This window comes from Psittacula echo, assembly GCF_963264785.1.
Source record: "Psittacula echo genome assembly, contig: SCAFFOLD_114, whole genome shotgun sequence".
NCBI classification, from domain to species: domain Eukaryota; kingdom Metazoa; phylum Chordata; class Aves; order Psittaciformes; family Psittacidae; genus Psittacula; species Psittacula echo.
Window position 1 is genome coordinate 32,483 of NW_027664169.1, and position 16,382 is coordinate 48,864.

The following is a 16,382-nucleotide window of genomic DNA, read 5'->3' on the forward strand; positions in this document are numbered from 1 at the left end:
AATGGGGGTCAATGGGGGTCAATGGGGGGAATGGGGTCAGTGGGGGTCAATGGGGGCAATGGGGTCAATGGGGGTCAATGGGGGCAATGGGGTCAATGGGGGCAATGGGGGTCAATGGGGTCAATGGGGGTCAATGGGGGAATGGGGTCAATGGGAATCAATGGTGGTCAATGGGGGTCAATGGGGGTCAATGGGGTCAATGGGGGTCAATGGGGGCAATGGGGGCAATGGGGGTCAATGGGGGCAATGGGGGTCAATGGAGGGAATGGGGGTCAATGGGGGGAATGGGGTCAATGGGAATCAATGGGGGTTAATGGGGGTCAATGGGGGCAATGGGGTCAATGGGGTCAATGGGGTCAATGGGGGTCAATGGGGGAATGGGGTCAATGGGAATCAATGGGGCTCAATGGGGTCAATGGGGTCAATGGGGGCACGCACCCGTCATTGTTGATGTCAGTGACTGCCACCGCGTAGCCGAAATAGGCGGCCATCTGCGGGGGGGCACCCAGGAGCCAGGGGGGCTTCAGCACCCAATGGGTGCCCCCCCCAGCACCCAATGGATGCCCCCCCCAGCACCCAATGGATGCCCCCCCCCAGCACCCAATGGATGCCCCCCCCCAGCATCCAATGGGTGCCCCCCCCCAGCATCCAATGGGTGCCCCCCCCCAGCACCCAATGGATGCCCCCCCCAGCACCCAATGGGTGCCCCCCCCAGCACCCACCTGCTCCCCCGAGAAGTTGTACAGGGACCTCATGTTGGTGCCATTGAGGATGGTGACCTGGGGACAGGGCAAGGGGTCCCTCTCTGCCCCCCATAGAGCCCCATTGCCCCCATAGCCCCCCATAGCCCCCCATAGCCCCCCATAGCCCCCATAGCCCCATAGCCCCCATAGCCCCCCATAGCCGCCATAGCCCCCATAGCCCCATAGCCCCCATAGCTCCCATAGCCCCCCATAGCCCCATAGCCCCCATAGCTCCCATAGCCCCCATAGCCCCATAGCCCCCATAGCTCCCATAGCCCCCATAGCCCCTCATAGCCCCCATAGCCCCCATAGCCCCCCATAGCCCCCATAACCCCCATAACCCCCATAGCCCCCATAGCCCCATAGCCCCCATAGCTCCCATAGCCCCCATAGCCCCCCATAGCCGCCATAGCCCCCATAGCCCCATAGCCCCCATAGCTCCCATAGCCCCCCATAGCTCCCATAGCCCCCCATAGCCCCATAGCCCCCATAGCCCCCCATAGCCGCCATAGCCCCCATAGCCCCATAGCCCCATAGCCCCATAGCCCCATAGCCCCCATAGCCCCATAGCCCCCCATAGCCCCCCATTGCCCCCATAGCCCCCATAGCCCCATAGCCCCCATAGCCCCCCATAGTCGCCATAGCCCCCATAGCCGCCACAGCCCCCATAGCCCCCATAGCCCCCATAGCCCCCCATAGCCCCCATAACCCCCATAACCCCCATAACCCCCATAGCCCCCATAGCCCCCATAGCCTCCCATAGCCGCCATAGCCCCCATAGCCCCCATAGCCCCCCATTGCCCCATAACCCCCATAGCCCCCATAGCCCCCATAGCCCCCCATAGCCGCCATAGCCCCCATAGCCCCATAGCCCCCATAGCTCCCATAGCCCCCCATAGCCCCATAGCCCCCATAGCCCCCATAGCCCCCCATAGCCCCCATAACCCCCATAACCCCCATAGCCCCCATAGCCCCCATAGCCCCCCATAGCCGCCATAGCCCCCATAGCCCCATAGCCCCCATAACTCCCATAGCCCCCCATAACCCCATAGCCCCCATAGCCCCCATAACCCCATAGCCCCCATAGCCCCCATAGCCCCATAGCCCCCATAACTCCCATAGCCCCCCATAGCCGCCATAGCCCCCATAGCCCCATAGCCACCATAGCCCCCCATAGCCGCCATAGCCCCCATAGCCCCATAGCCCCATAGCCCCCATAGCCCCATAGCCCCCCATAGCCCCCCATAGCTCCCCATAGCCCCCATAGCCCCATAGCCCCCATAGCCCCCATAACCCCCATAGCCCCCATAGCCCCCATAGCCCCATAGCCCCCATAGCCCCCCATAGCCCCCATAGCCCCCATAGCCCCCATTGCCCCCATAACCCCCATAGCCCCCATTGCCCCCATAGCCCCCATAGCCCCCATTGCCCCCATAACCCCCATAGCCCCCATTGCCCCCATAGCCCCCATTGCCCCCATAGCCCCCATAGCCCCCATTGCCCCCATAACCCCCATAGCCCCCCATAGCCCCCATAGCCCCCCATTGCCCCCATAGCCCCCATAGCCCCCATTGCCCCCATAACCCCCATAGCCCCCATAGCCCCCATTGCCCCCATAGCCCCCATTGCCCCCATAACCCCCATAGCCCCCATAGCCCCCATAGCTCCCATAGCCCCCATAGCCCCCATAGCCCCCATAGCCCCATAGCCCCCATAGCCCCCATAGCCCCCATAACCCCCATAGCCCCCATAGCCCCCATTGCCCCCATAACCCCCATAGCCCCCATAGCCCCCATAGCTCCCATAGCCCCCATAGCCCCCATAGCCCCCATAGCCCCATAGCCCCCATAGCCCCCATAGCCCCCATAACCCCCATAGCCCCCATAGCCCCCCATAGCCCCCCATAGCCCCCATAGCCCCCATAGCCCCATACCCCCATAGCCCCCATAGCCCCATACCCCCATAGCCCCCATAGCCCCCATAGCCCCATAGCCCCCATAGCCCCATACCCCCATAGCCCCATACCCCCATAGCCCCCATAGCCCCATACCCCCATAGCCCCCATAGCCCCCATAGCCCCATAGCCCCCATACCCCCATAGCCCCCATAGCCCCATACCCCCATAGCCCCCATAGCCCCATAACCCCCATAGCCCCCATAGCCCCCATAGCCCCCATAGCCCCCATAACCCCCATAACCCCCATAGCCCCCATAGCCCCCATTGCCCCCATAACCCCCATAGCCCCCATAGCCCCCATAGCTCCCATAGCCCCCATAGCCCCCATAGCCCCATAGCCCCCATAGCCCCCATAGCCCCCATAACCCCCATAGCCCCCATAGCCCCCATAGCCCCCCATAGCCCCCCATACCCCCATAGCCCCCATAGCCCCATACCCCCATAACCCCCATAGCCCCCATAGCCCCATAGCCCCCATAGCCCCCATAGCCCCCATAAGCCCCATAACCCCCATAGGCCCCATTGCCCCCATAACCCCCATAGCCCCCATAGCCCCCATAGCCCCCCATAGCCCCATAGCCCCATAGCCCCCATAGCCCCCATAGCCCCCATTGCCCCCATAACCCCCATAGCCCCCATAGCCCCCCATAACCCCCATAGCCCCCATAGCCCCCATTGCCCCCATAACCCCCATAGCCCCCATAGCCCCCATAGCTCCCATAGCCCCCATAGCCCCCATAGCCCCCATAGCCCCATAGCCCCCATAGCCCCCATAGCCCCCATAACCCCCATAGCCCCCATAGCCCCCATAGCCCCATAGCCCCCCATACCCCCATAGCCCCCATAGCCCCATACCCCCATAACCCCCATAGCCCCCATAGCCCCATAGCCCCCATAGCCCCCATAGCCCCCATAAGCCCCATAACCCCCATAGCCCCCATTGCCCCATAACCCCCATAGCCCCCATAGCCCCCATAGCCCCCCATAGCCCCATAGCCCCATAGCCCCCATAGCCCCCATAGCCCCCATTGCCCCCATAACCCCCATAGCCCCCATAGCCCCCCATAACCCCCATAGCCCCCATAGCCCCCATTGCCCCCATAACCCCCATAGCCCCCATTGCCCCATAACCCCCATAGCCCCCATAGCCCCCATAGCCCCCCATAGCCCCCCATACCCCCATAGCCCCCATAGCCCCATAGCCCCATAGCCCCCATAGCCCCATAGCCCCCATAGCCCCCATAGCCCCCATAAGCCCCATAACCCCCATAGGCCCCATTGCCCCCATAACCCCCATAGCCCCCATTGCCCCATAACCCCCATAGCCCCCATAGCCCCCATAGCCCCCATAGCCCCCCATAGCCCCATAGCCCCCATAACCCCCATAGCCCCCATAGCCCCCATAGCCCCCCATAGCCCCATAGCCCCCCATAGCCCCATAGCCCCCCATAGACCCATCCTTACGTAGCCATAGGTGAGGTTGCCCTTGGGGACCCCCGCCACGAAGTCTGCAGGGAGGGGGCAATGGGACCCCATGAGGGGGGGTTTGGGTTGGGGGGCCCAAGGTTAACCCCCCCCCCCCATTGTCACCCCCCGCTGGTGCCCACCTTGGGTCGTGTCCCCGCTGAACTCCCCGACGGCCACTGAGTAACCTGGGGGGGGGGCGTCAGTGGGGCACTGGGGACACCCTGCCCCATAGCCCCACAGCCCCTATAGCCCCAGAGCCCCCCATAGCCCCATCGCCCCCCATAGCCCCCATAGCCCCATGGCACCCATAGCCCCCATAGCCCCATAACCCCATAGCCCCCATAGCCACCATAACCCCCATAGCCCCCATAGCCCCATAACCCCCATAGCCCCCATAGCCCCATGGCACCCATAGCCCCCATAGCCCCCCATAGCCCCCATAGCCCCATGGCCCCCATAGCCCCATGGCACCCATAGCCCCCATAGCCCCATAGCCCCCCATAGCCCCCATCGCCCCCCATAGCCCCCATAGCCCCATGGCCCCCATAGCCCCATGGCACCCATAGCCCCCATAGCCCCATAACCCCCATAGCCCCCATAGCCCCCATAGCCCCCATAACCCCCATAGCCCCATGTCCCCCATAGCCCCATGGCCCCCATAGCCCCCATAGCCCCATAACCCCATAGCCCCCATAGCCACCATAACCCCCATAGCCCCCATAGCCCCATAACCCCCATAGCCCCCATAGCCCCATGGCACCCATAGCCCCCATAGCCCCCATAGCCCCATGGCCCCCATAGCCCCATGGCACCCATAGCCCCCATAGCCCCCCATAGCCCCCATCGCCCCCCATAGCCCCCATAGCCCCATGGCCCCCATAGCCCCATGGCACCCATAGCCCCCATAGCCCCATAACCCCCATAGCCCCCATAGCCCCCATAGCCCCATAACCCCCATAGCCCCCATAGCCCCCATAACCCCCATAGCCCCCATAGCCCCATAACCCCCATAGCCCCCATAGCCCCCATAGCCCCCATAGCCCCATAGCCCCCATAGCCCCCATGGCACCCATAGCCCCCATAGCCCCCCATAGCCCCATAGCCCCCATAGCCCCCATAGCCCCCATAGCCCCATAGCCCCCATAGCCCCATGGCACCCATAGCCCCCCATAGCCCCTATAGCCCCCATGGCCCCATACCCCCAGAGACCCCCATAGCCCCCATAGCCCCATAGCCCCCATAGCCCCATAGCCCCCCATAGCCCCCATAGCCCCCATAGCCCCCCATAGCCCCCATAGCCCCCCATAGCCCCTATAGCCCCCATGGCCCCATAGCCTCCAGAGCCCCCCATAGCCCCATAGCCCCATAGCCCCCATAGCCCCATAGCCCCATAGCCCCCATAGCCCCCATAACCCCCATAGCCCCATAGCCCCATAGCCCCCATAGCCCCCATAACCCCCATAGCCCCCATAGCCCCTATAGCCCCCATGGCCCCATAGCCCCCAGAGCCCCCCATAGCCCCCATAGCCCCATAGCCCCCATAGCCCCATAGCCCCATAGCCCCCATAGCCCCCATAACCCCCATAGCCCCATAGCCCCATAGCCCCCATAGCCCCCATAACCCCCATAGCCCCATAGCCCCATAGCCCCCATAGCCCCCATAACCCCCATAGCCCCATAGCCCCCATAGCTCCCATAGCCCCATAGCCCCCCATAGCCCCATAGCCCCCCATAGGCCCCATAGACCCATAGCCCCCATAGCCCCCATAGCCCCATAGCCCCCATAGCCCCATAGCCCCCATAGCTCCCATAGCCCCATAGCCCCCCATAGCCCCATAGCCCCCATAGCCCCCATAGCCCCCATAGCCCCCATAGCCCCATAGCCCCCATAGCCCCCATAGCCCCATAGCCCCCATAGCCCCATAGCCCCATAGCCCCCATAGCTCCCATAGCCCCATAGCCCCCCATAGCCCCCATAGCCCCCATAGCCCCCATAGCCCCCCATAGCCCCCCATAGCCCCCATAGCCCCCATAGCCCCCACAGCCCCATAGCCCCCATAGCCCCCATAGCCCCCATAGCCCTATAGCCCCCATAGCCCCCATAGCCCCATAGCCCCCATAGCTCCCATAGCCCCATAGCCCCCCATAGCCCCCCATAGCCCCCATAGCCCCCCATAGCCCCCCATAGCCCCCATAGCCCCCATAGCCCCATAGCCCCATAGCCCCCATAGCCCCCCATAGCCCCCATAGCCCCCATAGCCCCCATAGCCCCATAGCCCCCATAGCCCCCATAGCCCCCATAGCCCCATAGCCCCCATAGCCCCCATAGCCCCCATAGCCCCCATAACCCCCATAGCCCCCCATAGCCCCCATAGCCCCATGGCACCCATAGCCCCATAGCCCCCATAGCCCCCATAGCCCCATAGCCCCCATAGCTCCCATAGCCCCATAGCCCCCCATAGCCCCCCATAGCCCCCCATAGCCCCCATAGCCCCCCATAGCCCCCCATAGCCCCCATAGCCCCCATAGCCCCATAGCCCCATAGCCCCCATAGCCCCCCATAGCCCCCATAGCCCCCATAGCCCCATAGCCCCCATAGCCCCCATAGCCCCCATAGCCCCATAGCCCCCATAGCCCCCATAGCCCCCATAGCCCCCATAACCCCCATAGCCCCCATAGCCCCCATAGCCCCATTGCCCCCATAGCCCCATAGCCCCCATAGCCCCCATAGCCCCATAGCCCCCATAGCCCCATGGCACCCATAGCCCCATAGCCCCCATAGCCCCCATAGCCCCATAGCCCCCATAGCCCCATGGCACCCATAGCTCCATAGCCCCCATAGCCCCATGGCACCCATGTAGCTGTCGTCGTGGCTGGGCGCCGCCTGCCGGGTCTGGAGCTGCCCCAGCACCTCCTGGATGAGGTACCCGGGGTAGGAGGAGCCCGAGATCTGCTCCTGGGTGGCCGAAATCACCTGCCCTGGGGAGGGACCTCAGCAGCGGGGGGGCAGGGATGGGGGCAGGGATGGGGGCAGGGATGGGGCAGGGATGGGGGCAGGGATGGGGCAGGGATGGGGCAGGGATGGGGGCAGGGATGGGGCAGGGATGGGGGCAGGGATGGGGGCAGGGATGGGGGCAGGGATGGGGGCAGGGATGGGGGAGGGATGGGGCTGGGATGGAGGCAGGGATGGGGCAGGGATGGGGCAGGGATGGGGGCAGGGATGGGGGCAGGGATGGGGGCAGGGATGGGGCAGGGATGGGGGCAGGGATGGGGGCAGGGATGGGGGAGGGATGGGGCTGGGATGGGGGCAGGGATGGGGCAGGGATGGGGCAGGGATGGGGGCAGGGATGGGGCAGGGATGGGGGCAGGGATGGGGGCAGGGATGGGGGAGGGATGGGGGAGGGATGGGGCAGGGATGGGGCAGGGATGGGGGCAGGGATGGGGGCAGGGATGGGGGAGGGATGGGGGAGGGATGGGGCAGGGATGGGGCAGGGATGGGGCAGGGATGGGGCAGGGATGGGGGCAGGGATGGGGCAGGGATGGGGCAGGGATGGGGGCAGGGATGGGGCAGGGATGGGGGCAGGGATGGGGCAGGGATGGGGGCAGGGATGGGGCAGGGATGGGGCAGGGATGGGGCAGGGATGGGGGAGGGATGGGGCAGGGATGGGGCAGGGATGGGGCAGGGATGGGGCAGGGATGGGGGCAGGGATGGGGCAGGGATGGGGCAGGGATGGGGGCAGGGATGGGGCAGGGATGGGGGCAGGGATGGGGGCAGGATGGGGCAGGGATGGGGCAGGGATGGGGGCAGGGATGGGGCAGGGATGGGGGCAGGGATGGGGGCAGGGATGGGGGCAGGGATGGGGGCAGGGATGGGGCAGGGATGGGGGCAGGGATGGGGGCAGGGATGGGGGCAGGGATGGGGCAGGGATGGGGGCAGGGATGGGGCAGGGATGGGGGCAGGGATGGGGGCAGGGATGGGGGCAGGGATGGGGCAGGGATGGGGGCAGGGATGGGGCAGGGATGGGGGCAGGGATGGGGGCAGGGATGGGGCAGGGATGGGGGCAGGGATGGGGCAGGGATGGGGGCAGGGATGGGGCAGGGATGGGGCAGGGATGGGGCAGGGATGGGGGCAGGGATGGGGGCAGGGATGGGGCAGGGATGGGGGCAGGGATGGGGGCAGGGATGGGGGCAGGGATGGGGCAGGGATGGGGGCAGGGATGGGGCAGGGATGGGGGCAGGGATGGGGCAGGGATGGGGGCAGGGATGGGGGCAGGGATGGGGGCAGGGATGGGGCAGGGATGGGGCAGGGATGGGGGCAGGGATGGGGCAGGGATGGGGCAGGGATGGGGCAGGGATGGGGGCAGGGATGGGGCAGGGATGGGGCAGGGATGGGGCAGGGATGGGGGCAGGGATGGGGGCAGGGATGGGGCAGGGATGGGGCAGGGATGGGGGCAGGGATGGGGCAGGGATGGGGGCAGGGATGGGGCAGGGATGGGGGCAGGGATGGGGCAGGGATGGGGGCAGGGATGGGGCAGGGATGGGGCAGGGATGGGGGCAGGGATGGGGCAGGGATGGGGGCAGGGATGGGGCAGGGATGGGGGCAGGGATGGGGGCAGGGATGGGGCAGGGATGGGGCAGGGATGGGGCAGGGATGGGGCAGGGATGGGGGCAGGGATGGGGCAGGGATGGGGGCAGGGATGGGGCAGGGATGGGGGCAGGGATGGGGGCAGGGATGGGGGCAGGGATGGGGGCAGGGATGGGGCAGGGATGGGGGCAGGGATGGGGCAGGGATGGGGGCAGGGATGGGGCAGGGATGGGGGCAGGGATGGGGGCAGGGATGGGGGCAGGGATGGGGCAGGGATGGGGGCAGGGATGGGGCAGGCGCAGGCAGGGGCTGGGTCTCACCTTGCCAGAAGTAGCTGCCGGGCCCCCCCAGCAGCACCCGTCCGGTCTGCAGGGACATGGGGGGGGGGGGGGGGCCTCAGCCTCGGGGCGTCCCCGGACCCACTCTTACCCCATGCACCCCCCATGGACCCCCCATTGACCCCCCCATTGACCCCCCATTGACCCCCCATTGACCCCCCATTGACCCCCCCATTGCCCCCCATTGACCCCCCATTGACCCCCCCATTGACCCCCATTGACCCCCCCATTGACCCCCCCATTGACCCCCCCATTGCCCCCCATTGACCCCCCCATTGCCCCCCATTGACCCCCCCCATTGACCCCCCCATTGCCCCCCATTGCCTCCCCCCATTGACCCCCCATTGCCCCCCCATTGACCCCCCCCATTGCCCCCCATTGCCTCCCCATGGACCCCCCCATTGACCCCCCATTGCCCCCCCATTGACCCCCCCATTGCCTCCCCATTGACCCCCCCATTGACCCCCCCATTGCCCCCCATTGCCTCCCCATTACCCCCCCATTGCCCCCCATTACCCCCCCATTGCCCCCCCATTGCCTCCCCATTGACCCCCCCATTGCCCTTCCATTGCCCTCCATTGCCCCCCCGTTAAACCCCCATTGCCCCCCCATTGCCTCCCCATTGCCCCCCCATTGCCCCCCCATTGACCCCCCATTGCCCCCCGTTACCCCCCCATTGCCCCCATTGACCCCCCCTTTGCCTCCCCATTGCCTCCCCATTGACCCCCATTGACCCCCCTTTGCCTCCCCATTGCTCCCCATTGACCCCCCTTTGCCTCCCCATTGCCCCCATTGCCCCCCCATTGACCCCCCATTGCCCCCCCGTTACCCCCCCATTGCCCCCATTGACCCCGCTTTGCCTCCCCATTGCCTCCCCATTGCCCCCCATTGACCCCCCTTTGCCTCCCCATTGCCTCCCCATTGCCCCCCATTGCCCCACCTGGGTGAACTCAGCGCTGAAGCCCCCCTGGCAATAGCCCTGCCCGGCCGCTGAGTTCAGGTCTATGGGGAGAGAGGGGGCAGTGGGGGGGGTGCCGGGGGTCCCATGGGTGCTGGGGGGGGTCCTAAGGGGGTCACCCTATGGGTGCTGGGCATGGGGGGGTGATGCAGGGGGATGAGAGGGGCTATGGGGGGTTATGGGCCCTATGGGATGTATGGGCTCTATGGGGCTCTATGGGCTCTATGGGGCTCTATGGGGCTCTATGGGGCTCTATGGGGCTCTATGGGCTCTATGGGGCTCTATGGGGCTCTATGGGCTCTATGGGGCTCTATGGGGCTCTATGGGGCTCTATGGGGTTCAATGGGGCTCTATGGGCTCTATGGGCTCTATGGGGCTCTATGGGGCTCTATGGGCTCTATGGGGCTCTATGGGGCTCTATGGGGCTCTATGGGGCTCTATGGGCTCTATGGGGTTCTATGGGGCTCTATGGGCTCTATGGAGCTCTATGGGGCTCTATGGGCTCTATGGGGCTCTATGGGCTCTATGGTCTCTATGGGGCTCTATGGGGCTCTATGGGGCTCTATGGGCTCTATGGGGTTCTATGGGGCTCTATGGGGCTCTATGGGCTCTATGGAGCTCTATGGGGCTCTATGGGGCTCTATGGGCTCTATGGGCTCTATGGGGCTCTATGGGGCTCTATGGGCTCTATGGGGCTCTATGGGGCTCTATGGGCTCTATGGAGCTCTATGGGGCTCTATGGGGCTCTATGGGCTCTATGGGCTCTATGGGGCTCTATGGTCTCTATGGGGCTCTATGGGCTCTATGGCTCTATGGGCTCTATGGGGCTCTATGGGCTCTATGGGCTCTATGGGCTCTATGGGGCTCTATGGGCTCTATGGGCTCTATGGGCTCTATGGGCTCTATCTATGGGCTCTATGGGCTCATGGGCTCTATGGGCTCTATGGGGCTCTATGGGCTCTATGGGGCCCACCTGAGCGGCAGGGCGCGTACTCCACGAACTTGGAGAAGTTGCCCATGGACAGGAAGCAGGAGCCCACGGGCTCCCGGCCCCCCCCCTCCTCCTTGGGGGGGCTCCAGCTGTACAGGGGGGCGCAGGCCTGGGGGGGCACAGGGGGTCTGCACCCCGAGAGAGGCCTGCGCCCCACATGGACCCCCCTGCCCCATAGCCCCTGCAGCCCCCAATGCCCCCCCTGCCCCATAGCCCCTACAGCCCCCAATGCCCCCCCTGCTCCATAGCCCCTATAGCCCCCAATGCCCCCCCTGCCCCATGGCCCTCTACAGCCCCCAATGCCCCCCCTGCCCCATAGCCCTCTACAGCCCTCAATGCCCCCCCTGCCCCATAGCCCCTATAGCCCCCTCTGCCCCCTCTGCCCCATAGCCCTTATAGCCCCCAATGCCCCCCCTGCCCCATAGCCCCATAGCCCCCCCCAATGCCCCCCCTGCCCCATAGCCCCATAGCCCCCCCACAGCCCCCATAGCCCCCCACAGCCCCATAGCTCCCCCACAGCCCCATAGCCCCCCACAGCCCCATAGCTCCCCACAGCCCCATAGCTCCCCACAGCCCCCATAGCTCCCCACAGCCCCCATAGCCCCCCACAGCCCCATAGCCCCCCACAGCCCCATAGCTCCCCACAACCCCATAGCTCCCCACAGCCCCATAGCTCCCCACAGCCCCCATAGCTCCCCACAGCCCCCATAGCCCCCCACAGCCCCATAGCTCCCCCACAGCCCCATAGCTCCCCACAGCCCCCATAGCTCCCCACAGCCCCCATAGCCCCCCACAGCCCCCATAGCTCCCCACAGCCCCCATAGCTCCCCACAGCCCCATAGCCCCCCACAGCCCCATAGCTCCCCACAGCCCCCATAGCCCCCCACAGCCCCCATAGCTCCCCACAGCCCCCATAGCCCCCCACAGCCCCCATAGCTCCCCCACAGCCCCATAGCTCCCCACAGCCCCCATAGCTCCCCACAGCCCCCATAGCTCCCCGCAGCCCCCATAGCCCCCCACAGCCCCATAGCTCCCCACAGCCCCATAGCCCCCCACAGCCCCCATAGCTCCCCACAGCCCCATAGCCCCCCACAGCCCCATAGCCCCCCACAGCCCCATAGCTCCCCACAGCCCCATAGCCCCCCACAGCCCCCATAGCTCCCCACAGCCCCCATAGCCCCCCACAGCCCCATAGCTCCCCACAGCCCCCATAGCTCCCCACAGCCCCATAGCTCCCCACAGCCCCCATAGCTCCCCACAGCCCCATAGCCCCCCACAGCCCCATAGCTCCCCATAGCCCCCATAGCTCCCCACAGCCCCATAGCCCCCCACAGCCCCATAGCTCCCCATAGCCCCCATAGCTCCCCACAGCCCCATAGCTCCCCACAGCCCCCATAGCTCCCCACAGCCCCCATAGCCCCCCACAGCCCCATAGCCCCCCATAGCCCCCATAGCCCCCCACAGCCCCATAGCTCCCCACAGCCCCATAGCTCCCCACAGCCCCATAGCCCCCCACAGCCCCATAGCCCCCCACAGCCCCCATAGCTCCCCACAGCCCCCATAGCTCCCCACAGCCCCCATAGCTCCCCACAGCCCCCATAGCCCCCCACAGCCCCATAGCCCCCCATAGCCCCCATAGCCCCCCACAGCCCCATAGCTCCCCACAGCCCCATAGCTCCCCACAGCCCCATAGCCCCCCACAGCCCCATAGCCCCCCACAGCCCCCATAGCTCCCCACAGCCCCCATAGCCCCCCACAGCCCCCATAGCTCCCCACAGCCCCATAGCTCCCCACAGCCCCACAGCGCCCCCAGCGGCCGCACCAGGATGGAGCCGTTGTGCGCCCGCACGGTGGCCCCGAACCACTGCAGGGACCTGAACTCCAGCGGCTCGGGGCTCTCGCTGCTGTTGCCCCCCAGGTCCTGGGTGCGGGTCCCTGGGGGGGGGGGGGGGGGGGGTGAGGGGGAGGCGGAGCCCGCAGCACCCAAGGGACCCCCCCTCCCCCCCCCCCGGCACCCGCTGCCCCCCCCCCCCCCCCCCCCCCCCCGCGTTTATCATTAACCACGGCCCGGCCGCTGCCAAGGCCATGGGGGGGCGGGGGCATGGGGGGTGATGGGGACCATTGGGGGTGATGGGGACCATGGGGGGTGATGGGGGACCATTGGGGGTGATGGGGACCATTGGGGGTGATGGGGGCCATGGGGGTTTAATGGGGACCATGGGGGGTAATGGGGGCCATGGGGGTAATGGGGGCCATGGGGGGTAATGGCGGGGCCATGGGGGTAATGGGGGCCATTGGGGGTAATGGGGACCATGGGGAGTAATGGGGACCATGGGGGGTGATGGGGGGCCATGGGGGTAATGGGGGCCATGGGGGTAATGGGGGGCCATGGGGGGTAATGGGGGCCATGGGGGTAATGGGGACCATGGGGGTTAATGGGGACCATGGGGGAAATGGGGGCCATGGGGGGTAATGGGGACCCATGGGGGTAATGGGGGCCATGGGGGTAATGGGGGCCATTGGGGGTGATGGGGACCATTGGGGGTGATGGGGGCCATGGGGGTTAATGGGGACCATGGGGGTGATGGGGACCATTGGGGGTAATGGGGGCCATTGGGGGTGATGGGGGCCATGGGGGTAATGGGGGCCATGGGGGTAATGGGGGCCATGGGGGTGATGGGGACCATGGGGGGTAATGGGGGCCATTGGGGTTAATGGGGGCCATGGGGGGTAATGGGGACCATTGGGGGTGATGGGGGCCATGGGGGTAATGGGGGCCATGGGGGTAATGGGGGCCATGGGGGTAATGGGGACCATGGGGGTTAATGGGGACCATGGGGGTAATGGGGGCCATGGGGGTAATGGGGGCCATGGGGGGTGATGGGGACCATTGGGGGTAATGGGGGCCATGGGGGGTGATGGGGGCCATGGGGGGGTGATGGGGACCATGGGGGGTGATGGGGACCATTGGGGGTAATGGGGGCCATGGGGGTAATGGGGACCATGGGGGTTAATGGGGACCATGGGGGTAATGGGGGCCATGGGGGTAATGGGGGCCATGGGGGGTGATGGGGACCATGGGGGTAATGGGGGCCATGGGGGTAATGGGGGCCATGGGGGTGATGGGGGCCATGGGGGGTGATGGCACCCATTGGGTGCTATTGGGGCCCATTGGCATTAATGGGGACCACGGGTGGGGCCATGTCCCTGTCCCCAGCCTCCACCTTTGGGGTCCCCCCCATCCCCACTCCCAGGGGGTCCCCGTGTCCCCATCCCTGTCCCCATCCCTGTCCCCCCCGTTCCCATGCCCGGGGGTCCTCCCCGTCCCCCGCGCCCCCCCGTTACCGATGTGCTCGAAGTCAATGGGGGTGCAGCCGTGCCGGGGGGGCCAGGGGCAGTGGTAAACGGCCCCCCCCCTGGGTGACGTTGGCCTGGCTCGTGTTGGCCTTGGGGGCGCCCACCAGGATGCTCACACTGGGGATGGGGGGGGGGGGGGGGGGCCAGGGCCGGGCCCCCCCCGGGGCAGCTCCGGTTACCGGAAACGCCGCGGGCAGCGGGGCCCCGGGACCCCCCGTGGGGGGCGGCGCCGGGGGGGGGGGGGAGCGGCGGAGCCGGGAGCGGGGCTGAGCCCGCACCGGGACCCCGCGGCCCGAGCCCGGCTCCCGTTATCCCGGAGCCGGTTCCCCGATTCCCCCATTCCCGGTTCCCGATTCCCCCATTCCCGGTTCCCGGTTCCCGATTCCCCCATTCCCGGTTCCCGATTCCCCCATTCCCGGTTCCCGATTCCCCCATTCCTGGTTCCCGGTTCCCGATTCCCCCCATTCCCGGTTCCTGACTCCCGGTTTCCGATTCCCCCCACTCCCAGTTTCCGTTACCCCCGGTCCCGATGCCCAGTTCCTGATTCCCGCATTCCCGGTTTCCGATTCCCCCACTCCCGATTCCCGGTTCCCGATTCCCGGTTTCCGATTCCCCCACTCCCGGTTCCCCGGTTCCTGACTCCCGGTTTCCGTTGCCTCCATTCCCGATGCCCGGTTCCCGATTCCCGCTTTCCCTTCCCGCTTTCCTTTACCCCCGCTCCCCGGTCCCGTTCCCCCTCATCCCGGGTCCCCGTTTCCGTTACCCCGTCTCGCTCCCCGGGCCCGCCCCGTTCCCGTTTCCCCCCGTCCCGTTCCCGTTTCCCCCGTCCCGTTCCCGTTTCCCCCGCCCCGTTCCCGTTGTTTCCCGGTACCTGCGGGGCTCGGGCAGGTAAAAATCCAGCGCGAAGCCGAAAAGGGACCCGGGGGCCCCGCGGAGCGCTTCGGGCCGCGACGCTTCCAGGTTGAAGGCAGCGACCGGTAAGAGCGGCCCCAGCAGCACCGGGAACAGCGGGAGCGCGGCGGCCGCGGCCCGGTTCATGGCGGAGCGGGGCCGGGCTCGGGCTGCTCCCGCTCCCGAGTCCCCTCGCAAAGTGCCCGGGGGGGCCCGGCCCGCCCCGCCCCGCCCCCGCCGTGACCTCACCAGGAGGAGCCAGAGCCCCGCGGGCACCGGGACCGGCACCGGGACCCCCCCCCCCCCCCCCCAACCCCTGCAACCGGACACGGAGGGGCCCGAGGGACCGGGGCAACGGGAGGGGGGCACCCGGGGGTACCGGGGACGGGGACACCGGGATGGGGGCAATGGGACACGCAGGGACAACGGGACCGGGGTCACCGGGACAGCGGGATGGGGGGCACCCGGATACCCCGGGGGGTCCCGGGATACCGGGGACGGGGACACCCGCGGGACAGCGGATGCTGGGGACCAGATCCACCGGACCACCGGGAACAAGGACAGCCGGGACCGGGATGTGCGAGGGGGATCCGGGGACCGGGGACCGGGACACTTAAGGGGGACACTGGGAAGGGCTGGGACAGCAGGAACGGGAACACCGGGACACAGCGGGGCAATGGGGAACCCCGGGAATACCGGGAATACCGGGCAAGGAACGGGGGGGAGCGGCAGGGATGGGATGGGACGGGATGGGGGGGGGGGGGGGGTGCGAAACGGGACACGGAGGGGCCGGATCCGGCTCCCGCTTCCTGGAAGGAAACAGCGGAAACGGGGCTGGAGCCGGAGCTGATCCCGGAGGGGGGTCCCGGGGGGGTCCCCTTGGGGGGGGGGGCGCAAACGGCCCCGGGGCCCCCCCATGGGCTCCCTGCGCCCGCTGGGGCCGCGGACAATGGGGACAATGGGGACGGTTCCGGCCGGGGGGGGGAGCAAGGTCCCGGCGCCGGAGCTCTTCCTGTCCACCCCCCCGGCACCACGCTTGTCCTGGCCCAGTCCCCTTGCTCGGCTCATCCCCATATCCCATATCCCATATCCCAT

At 67.6% G+C, this 16,382-nt stretch overlaps 1 protein-coding gene across 1 annotated transcript in view; it reads right to left on the reverse strand.

Annotated features, from left to right (window-relative positions):
• The window catches only part of ITGA5 (integrin subunit alpha 5), a gene marked incomplete at both ends in the record, with an annotated part of 42,862 nt that extends 27,428 nt beyond the window's left edge, over positions 1 to 15,434 (reverse strand). Inside the window, 12 exon segments of the mRNA XM_080639965.1 lie at positions 439 to 491; positions 723 to 779; positions 4,165 to 4,208; positions 4,308 to 4,352; positions 7,021 to 7,146; positions 9,073 to 9,118; positions 10,031 to 10,092; positions 11,022 to 11,148; positions 12,862 to 12,974; positions 14,385 to 14,454; positions 14,456 to 14,513; positions 15,268 to 15,434. Coding sequence (XP_080496091.1) covers positions 439 to 491; positions 723 to 779; positions 4,165 to 4,208; positions 4,308 to 4,352; positions 7,021 to 7,146; positions 9,073 to 9,118; positions 10,031 to 10,092; positions 11,022 to 11,148; positions 12,862 to 12,974; positions 14,385 to 14,454; positions 14,456 to 14,513; positions 15,268 to 15,434 — 968 coding nt within the window.
• Positions 15,435 to 16,382: the final 948 nt, after the last annotated feature.